This window comes from Rhamphochromis sp. 'chilingali', assembly GCF_963969265.1.
Source record: "Rhamphochromis sp. 'chilingali' genome assembly, chromosome: 21".
NCBI classification, from domain to species: domain Eukaryota; kingdom Metazoa; phylum Chordata; class Actinopteri; order Cichliformes; family Cichlidae; genus Rhamphochromis; species Rhamphochromis sp. 'chilingali'.
Window position 1 is genome coordinate 30,376,962 of NC_137949.1, and position 9,637 is coordinate 30,386,598.

General features: G+C 39.0%; 1 protein-coding gene across 1 annotated transcript; it reads right to left on the reverse strand.

Moving 5' to 3' along the window:
• Positions 1 to 111: 111 nt before the first annotated feature.
• On the reverse strand, positions 112 to 5,414 carry lrrc74a (leucine rich repeat containing 74A). Its single transcript, XM_080870442.1, has 12 exons — positions 5,124 to 5,414; positions 4,941 to 5,048; positions 4,744 to 4,837; positions 4,480 to 4,529; positions 4,285 to 4,366; positions 4,108 to 4,193; positions 3,845 to 4,039; positions 3,663 to 3,758; positions 2,716 to 2,859; positions 2,421 to 2,525; positions 2,205 to 2,290; positions 112 to 837 (listed from the first exon to the last, which is right to left on the reverse strand). Exons 1-12 carry the CDS (start codon positions 5,274 to 5,276, stop codon positions 228 to 230), a joined length of 1,809 nt encoding a protein of 602 aa, XP_080726568.1. The 5' UTR covers positions 5,277 to 5,414; the 3' UTR covers positions 112 to 227.
• Positions 5,415 to 9,637: the final 4,223 nt, after the last annotated feature.

Sequence of the window (9,637 nt, forward strand, 5' to 3'; positions counted from 1 at the left end):
TATTATGTTTCTGAAGAAGGCCCATCCCACTCAGTGTCGTTAACTGCAAGGTGGCGAAGACATGACCGCTGATAACTTATTAAAGCAATAAATATAGATTTTTAGATAAGATTGATAATCAAATGTGTTATTTATTCATTTAAAAATATTGCATGACATAATAACCAAGGGAAAAACAAATCACATGTATAATATATCACGTAATACAGCATTATACAGTGTTCATGTCACTTGACCGTTACTGCAGGGTTCTTTGAAGCTTTGTCTGCATTCTTCTTCGGTTTCTTTTTCTTCATTTTCTTGGCTTTGACTTTACTTTTACCCTCTGACTGCTTTACATTGAGAGCGGGCCTGGATCTCGTCAGGCTGTTAGCAGTGGGGCTTAGCTTGCTGTGGCTCATCTCTGGATCTGAGCGAACGCCCTGAGCAGAGATGGACTTGTCTGGAGCAGAGCGAGGGGAATCGGCCGACAGGTTTGGCTGGGAGTACGAACGCATCCCGGAGGAGCTGGTGGGACGGTAAGGCGTGGCGCCTCTTAACATGGGCAGGTGGATGTTGCTCATGTTAGTGACAGAGTAGCGGCTGCTGTTGGACATGACAATGTGGTGCCAAGAGCTGAGAGGGGTGGCGGAAAAGTGTTGAGGGCCACTCGAGTCTTCTTTGGCACCTCCTGGAGACATGACTATGGAGCTGTGAGGTGTCACCGCCTCCACAGCACTTTGGAAGGTTTTGAGAATGCGGTCACTCTTCTGCTTCTCTTTCTTCTGACGGGACTCAAATTTCCTAAGCTGGCGGCGGTGATCCCTCATCATTTGTTTCCTTGTATCTGCCAGTCCCCTGCACAGAATGGTCAGATTATAGTATAAACATCACTGACTGCTTTTAGATTCATACGCCAACCAATTATCTACCTGTCTCTCCACAACTGCACTTTTCTGTGAAGCCTAACAACTTGAACAGCCTCTCCTACCTCACTAACAACGTCACTACAATTACTGCTTGGGTGTCCTTAATATTCTCTCAATTTCAATCTCGACAACTGAGGTTCTTGTGTTCGGACCTGACAGCTTCTCATTCCACTGGCTGAGTTAGAGTTAATTTCAAAATGTTAGTATTTATCTATGTGCAGTGTGGCAGAACAATGAGGCAGTGGTTAACACTGCATGATGGTCCTAGTTTGAACCCACCTGTGTGTGGAATTTTTGCACGTTCACTGTACCCCAGATGAATTACATACAGTATAAAGCCCATCATACCCAGGCTTCTGTATGCATGAGGATCTGCTTTAACCTTATTCCAGCAGTAACCTCCCTGATCATATGATCAGGGTCTTATAATTGTCATATTTATATATTTTATGCTCATATTTAAATCTAGAGGCGATCATGTTTTTGAGACTGTAGCTTCTAAACGTTGGTGCAACCTCCCTCAGCCTGTCAGGATGGCTGAATCTGTGGTCTGCTTTAAACAACTGCGGAAAAGGGTTAGCTTTTTCTTAAACCTATGATCATTACTTTTCATGTAGTTTATAAAACACCTATATAAAAATATGAATGTATAGACCACATGGTTTACCATCTGTTTGCATGTTGAGCTACGTGGACTTCTTTAACATGTGTTTTTATCCAAACTGTGGAAGAAAAGTTCCCATACAAGTTATTCTTAGCTTATGATTCTCTCTGTGCTATACATAACTATACATATATAACACTATCACTACTTCAGTGGAGCTTCTGCGATTAGTTTGGTGTGTCTGTCTGTTTGTCTGTTAGTAGGATTACTTAAAAAATGTGATCAGATTTCTTTTCAGGCAGATTTGCAAAAAAGAAAAAACAACTTCTGTAGTAAATTATATATACAGTAGATCTGTGAATATTTGGAAAAAGCTTTTACCAGTGCGAGAGACAACCCAATATCCTAATATACCAGTCAAATAGACTTCTGCCGCAAGTGAGTGAACTTTTCAGGCTTGAAGAGGTTTTCAGCTACTCTTAGTTTTGATAGGGTCAGTTGAACTTAAGATCTGGGCAAATTCCCAGGTCATAACTAAGACACTCTATGCCCAGCTGTACTATCAGTAAACGAGAGATAAAAACAATCAAAATGTTAAAATGATAAGCTTTAACACGCCAAAGCTCCACCTTGTAACGTAAATATTGAAGCGTCAGATGTGAGTATATTTAGTCAGTATGGGAAATGCTCACCTGTAGTCCACCATTCCTGTCCTGTCCCGATCAAGTCTCTGAATCAGCTCCTCAATCTGGTATCGGTCCAAGGGAATGCTTGATTGCTTACAGTTTCACACAAAAGAGGAAAAGGGAATCAGTTTCATAGTTGCTCTCTTTATCACAGTAAACTCTCAGTGAAATGCACTGACTCTACACGGCTCCATATACAGTATCACAGTTTGTTTGGAAAACCTGAACTGCTTTCCTGAAGTCAGTAACAGACACTCTCATGATGCCATCTTTATCGATGTTTCGAAAGAAATCCCACAGCCGCAGTTTCCGTTGGTCCAGATAATCCTTCAGAAGCATTGGTAGAAGTGATTTTGACAATAATTAAATGCAGACCAACAAAATAAGTAAACATCAGAACAGCAAATATACTCTGAATAAAGAAAGAAAGAATAAAAATAAAGATATATTGTGTATATTTTCACAATAAAATTCATGCAGTATGTGTCAGATGCTCATTCGACCAACTGAGACAGACCTGAATGACTTTCATTGGATCAACACGTTTTGGTGGCTTCTTAGCCATGAAGCCTCCTACGCCTCCATACTGTACATCCAGACCAGGATGCTCCTGACACGTCACCTCCAATAGATGCACAAAGTGCTCATTTACCAGCACATTCTGTTCAGATAAAAGACAACATGATATACACACACACACACATTTTGCTTCCTATGTCAAAAAAAAGGAAAAAAATACAACTTTGACTTAATATGAACACAAAATTGAACTGAAATCAGAGCAAAAAGGAGTTGCTTAAAGAGAAAGTTCCCCTTATAATTACATATGTTTAAATCTGGCCTGTAGTGCAGTTTCTCTGTATAGACTTTTTAGATGAGAGTTGCTCAGTTTCAGTGGCACTGAATATTTCCAGAAATGACCTGGTTGTGAGCAGTTTCATTACTATTTTTTCTCCATAAAACAACACCTGCTGACTGCATAACTGTACAGAAGGAAGTGTGCATTTACCCATGACGAGAACCTGGTGATTGTGACAGCTTGGCAGGATGTAAACGCTGATAATGCTTTCTGCTATGGTGTAATATCAACCAGCTGCATGTCTACATTAGATTATGTCGTTTGGTAGAAAGAAAAAAGGACGTCGTGCAAGAATTGCTCTGAATTGCTCAAGAATTGCTCGGCTCTAATTGGGTCTTGATCTGCGGAAAGAAACATAACTGTGGGTTTTTCAGATGTATTATTTGAGTGCTTTGAGCATCACAAGTCAATTTCTATTAAATGTAGACACATCTCTACAACCAATAACTCAAGAACTGGGACATTTGCACCAGAACAATTCACATGGATAAATCCGACTACAGGCCAGCAGAACAATATGTAAATTTGATTTGTGGATGCACTGTCCCTACAGCCTGTGGTAATCTGTCATGACATGGAGCAGAGCAGGATGCACAGCCACTCACACATATGTTGATCTCCTCCAAGGCAGTTTTAGGTGAGTTCTTCACCACGTTGACTAGAGCCAGTGCGCCCTCTACTGTCAAAGAGTTATAAGCCAACTAAAGAAATAGAAGACATTATCCGATATTTCACTTGAAGCCATGACTGTGATATACGTTACCCTAATGCAATTTCATCCACCCACCGTCAGGACTCTGAGTGTGTCATTGAATTCAAGACCCCTGCACAGCATGCTGGCGCCTTCATTGGTCAGGCGGTTATTGTTGAGGTTGAGATGCACCAGGGTGGTGTTGAATTTGAGGGCTTCTCCCATTGCCAGAGCACCTTCGTTCCCAAAACCGTTCCACGATAAGTCAAGGTGCTTTAACATCATATTCACCTAAATGGGAAGACTGTGATGAAATGCTGCACACAGAGTAACTAACAAATTTTGTTAATCAGCCCTACTTTTAACCCAGCGCAAAAAGCCACAGCCCCTTTCATTCTTAGATGATTCCAGCTGAGGTCCAGCACCTCCAGGCCCTCATTGTTTGCTGTAGAAATAAGAAAGCCAAGTCAGTGAAAGAATACATCTATAATGCTATTAAGAACTAGTCTTAGACCTATTAAGACCTTTTACCATACCCAGCAGCTGTCCCAAATGCTCCCCTCCTTTTCCACAAAACTCATTATGGCTCAGATCCAGTACCTTTATCCTGGAATTGGTCTGAATGTAACAATATGTGACAGGTGCAAGTAGCAAAAGAACAATTTATGAATATAGAAATGACTAAAATGGGTTGTTATGTGTGAAAAAGCAGGACATAACTGATAACTTACTGACAGAGCATCTGCAAAATATCTAGCATCATCATCAGTAAATCCATTCCCTGCAGGGAAGAAAATGCATTCAAAACAATCATGAAAAAAAAAGATCACAATAATTATCGCTGTTAAATAGACAAACCAATCAGAAACTAACCTCGACTAACCTGTCAGGAAAAAGGCAACCCCGACACAACAAATGTAAGCTGACTGTTTGTGATGCCAGTCATCTGTCACGTAACATCTGACAAGTTAAATGCATTGTCACGTGCATATTACCTGAAAGCTTCACAGATTTTAACGAAATGCTGTCCAGCAACATTTTAGCCACATACTCAGCCCCAGCAGATTTCAGATGGTTGTGGGATATATCCTGCAAAAAATGTATTATTAAAACCAAACTTGATGTAGAGCTCTCAGATTTAGACCTGAAATACACTTGTGCCCTCCAGTGGTCAACCTGCAGTCTTACATACCAGGTGCTGAATGGTGAAATTAGCCCTCAACGTCTCCATGAGGTATTTGGCTCCCTCAGCTTGAATTGAATTGTCTGCCAGTGCCAGGGCGCTTATTTGTGTATCAGTCTAAATAAAACCTGATCATCAGTTTTCTATTTAAAAGTGCCTCATTGATTAACAGCTCTTAGATTTTAAACATACCACTAAAGCAATAGCAAGTGCCTTGCATCCCAAAGGTCCGAGCCCATGGTGGGAGAGTGTCACAGCTGGAGAGTCAAGGTTTCGAATAAAGTAAGAGACCGGCACCACACCTACCAGCTTGCAGGCCTGCATGTACACCTCAGCAGTGTCCATCTCCTTGTTGATCTTATTTCCTGCATATTATAAAAGTCATAAATTAATATAACCAATGTATAGATTTATAGTAATGACTACTAAATTACTTAGTATTTAAACAAGAACCTCAAGGATTATTCCATGATTGAATTTAATATGCTCACCATCTGATTCCAAGTCTTTGTCAAACTCATCGCCAAAGCTGTCGAGATCAGTTGGGGATGGACAGTTGTCATCGTCTTTTAAGCAGAGGGACTCAAATGACGGTATCGACATTACGGCCTGTCTTTAAAACTTGTCCTTATTGAAACGGTTCCCACTCACAAACATCAGGCTGTGATGTGCCTGGTAAGAACAGGGCCTGTGAAATGAAAGGGGCCTGTACTATGCCCCGGGTAATTCTACCCCTCAGGTTGTGTGTCTTGTGTCGTTAACAATTTATGCATCACTCGGGTTACAATCCTAAGCAAAACCTACAGTTATAGTGTGCTGTAATTTAATTCATCCAATGTTATTTATTAGTACAATCTCCCACATTTACAAAATTCAACACATGACTGTCACAAGCAAAGTATGATACGTGTGCAGAGGAAGTTTCATAAAAATGTAATTTGATCTTCTTAATTGAAATTGTGACAATCCATCAGTTTGATGGAAGCAAGTGTATGTTTATGAGCAAATGCTAATGCTAACAGATAGAGCTACCAGTCGCTGCACCGTTGAAGTGTTAATATATAAAGAATTTAATGGGTCAATACTGGAGTTATTTAGCAAAAAGAAAATTGACTGCATTTCCACTGTAATGATTACTAACTGGTGTTATATGTAAGCTTTACTCCTTCTAGAAAATATGGAGCATTCACAGCCATTATAATGCTGAAAAAATCATGAAATAAATGCACTTATTCAAGAATTCACCAGTGATAGAGAAACAAGGATTAATTCATTCATTATGTCAGAGATTTATGGATTTCCACACAAGAATTGGCCAATTTCTGAATGACTGTGGGCAAGTGCAGCGCTGAGGTCTAGATGCCAGCAGATATGAGACAGCAAGCTGAGAAGGAAATTTAGTTAATCGTTTAAATTTACTAGTCAACACAAGTTTCAGTTTATATGAAGATTTAAGGAGGAAAATCCATCTTTGAAACAGGTTTCAGTTCAAATATACATGTAGTGTAGGTAGTCTCTAAACAGCTTAGAAATGAGTTTTTTTTAGATTACTGTAAACACGTAGTAAAGGCTCATAATCAAGGGAATAGGGGGGGGAAAGGCACAAAGTTTTAGAAACTTGCTAGGAGCAAGTGAAAGCTTTACTAGTGGTTGAAGCTGTAACTTCTACATCCTGAATTTGGCACCAAATGGACCATTAAATAACAACAGTAACCTAGCATTGTGTTTCAGCCCACGCCAGGCTGCAGAGTGCAGCTGTCTTCATTATGCTAAAAATGAATCTTTATCTTTGAACAGGAACTTGTTACTTTGTTAAATACATGTGTTTAAAAAACATGCAAACAATGAAACCTTTATTGTTTAATAAAATGCAAACAAAAAACCCTAAATTAATTAAAATGTTATTGAGTGAATATGGTGAAGAAAAGTCCAAATGTATTATTTTTGAGGGCGTCGAATCTCAGGAGGCTATTTTTTTTTTTCATATACAAATATATGCGTTTTAAGGAGTTTGTCACGGCTGGGATAGCTGTTTGCAGAAGGAGGACTCAAGTTGCAGACACAAAGCAGTGATGAGAATTACAAAGTAAACTGAACTGGGAAAGCCAGTAAGCTGACCTAAAAACATAACACAAAGGGAAGACATGAGGCGAGAAACAGAAAACAGAGAGACACGGAGAAACACTAAAATAACACAGACGAACCGGCGATGAGCACAGACCGACACCCAGGCTATACATACACACACACACACACACACACACACACACACACACACACACACACACACACACACACACACACAAGGTAATTAGGAAATGACACAGAGGGGGGAAGCACAGCTGATCCTAATCACAAGATGACGGGGAAACACAAGCTAAACACAGTTAAGTCACACACGGATCTACAAAGTAAAACAGGAAGTTTCCAGACAGAATACAAAATCAGAATAAAACTAGAACACGAGAAAAATAATCAAAACAAAACCACTGCGTGTGCAGACTCAGGACCATGATAGTTACTTAAATACAATGAAACAATAATCTTTTTCATGTTTATTCTGAATAAAATTGTTCATTTAAAAATTAAATACCGTATAAAAGCTTCTAATCTACTGGTTGTGAAACAGAGGCTTCTCTATTGGGTTTTGGAGGTGAACATAGGCCTCAAAACACACAACAAAGGATAAAGGGAGACTGACACAGATGTAGCTGGCAATGGAACAACAGGTGGGAAGACAGCTGAAACTAATCACAGATTAAAGAGACAGGGGAACCAAAACTGAACAAAACACACAGGGGAAAAGGGAATATTAAACAGGATACCTGGCAAACATTAACAAAAAATGTAAGAATATTTAACAATATCCAGAATACATTTAAGCTGGAATCACTGCCTCGTGGTTCTTTGCATCAGCCAAATTGTTAAGTTGTGGTTTAAATTCTTGTCTGTCGAATCATGTCTAGAGTCACTTCTGGCCAAATACCAAATGGCATTTATGTCATCAATGAAGCCGAGACAACATTTATCCTAGATTAACACTGTAGGACCTCTACCTTGCAATTTGAAGCAATAGAGATGAGTTTTTGACAGTTAAGCGGTGCTAAATGAAAATAAAATAAAAATAAAATAAATAAAACTGAACAGATCTAAAGGTGTTCCCGTAATTCGGGTTTATTAGAATAAAAGATCGATGAGGAAATTTTAAAAAAATATATGAGTTGGGTCAGTCATATACTCTGAATAAGTTCACTACATGTCTTAAAACTGAAACAACATTATCTGATGAGGGTATTTCCAAGCTTTGTGAGGCGGTCAAGGGATCCACATATGTGTAACAGGTGAGCAATCAGCTGAGTCTTCATCAGATGTACTGTGTGACATTAGAGATGGTAAGATATTCAAAGTAGTTCTTTTTTTTTTTTTTTTAAACCAAAATCCATTATGTTTCAAACTACTGCTATACCAAGATGCCTTCGAAGTTGTTAATCCTTTAGGTTATGGAAATAAATAGATAAAACTGTAGTTAGAGGGACCATGTTTTGTATGCTGTAGATAATTTGGGCTCACATTGCACTGGTGGCTTCTGCTTTAGTCGTACACATCATTTCTGTAGATATTGTTTAATGATGCAATCTGTTTTTCAGGGTGGTCCAAATCAGTGTGGAGCAGAATGCACCACAGAGATGTACAACTCTCCTGCTGAACACCTCAAGACTGAAGGTACACCAGATATAGGAGGAGTAAAGTTTGAGTCAGTTTTCAACTGTTTAAAATATTTTCACATCTGTCAGCCAGGTTTGCCATTTTGATTAGGACACAAGATTTTTATGGCATTTTGTCATATGATGTTGTGCTGTTTCTTAAATTTTTTTGTGAAGAAAAAGAATGGTTCGCCTACTCCATTCTGAATTGGAGCATTAAACAGTTTAAATACTCTGACTCTGGTACCTCTTCAAAGCCGTGTGAGGTCAGTCCTCAACAAATTCTCAGCACAAACAAAACTGGAACTTTTTAAGGCTGTTGCCTCTCATAATTGGTGACAGAGTGGAAGATGGAACAGATGACTTTTACCCCACTGCATCCAGACTGCAAATAAATCGCGCATGTGCGAAGGCACTGCTGGCATGTGATGCACAACAGCAGAAGAAAAGGACCTGTGAGGCTCAGTAACAGAGATTTTATTAGAAAACTAAAGACATTTTGCCCCGAAAAATATATATTTTTCCCAATGCATCATGATAACTTCATTTCAGTTTTTTCTTTTCATCAACAAATAAAGGAGGTTACATATAAGCTACTTTTTTTTTATTGCTCAAAACTTGTCTGAACACAGGCTGCACGTGTTGGTCCACTGTGATGTATGTGGCTGACGAAAACAAATTGTAGAACCTAAAAATAACAGCAGTCCTGATCAAAAGTTTTAGATCATTTGAAAAATGGCAAAAAGTCATATTTTGCATGGTTGGATCTTAACAAGGTTCCAAGTAAAGCTTCAACATGCATGCAACAAGAAGAAATAGGAGTAAGGCAAAACATTTTTTGAGCATGCAATTTATTAAAAACAACGCTTAAACTGAAACAGGCTGTTTTACAGCTGATCAAAAGTTTAGGACCACACCTCCAAAAAACATGGGTAAACCCCCAAAACAGAAAGTTCCAAATGTGAACTCAATAATTAATTGGTCCGCTGTTATTGTTGATCA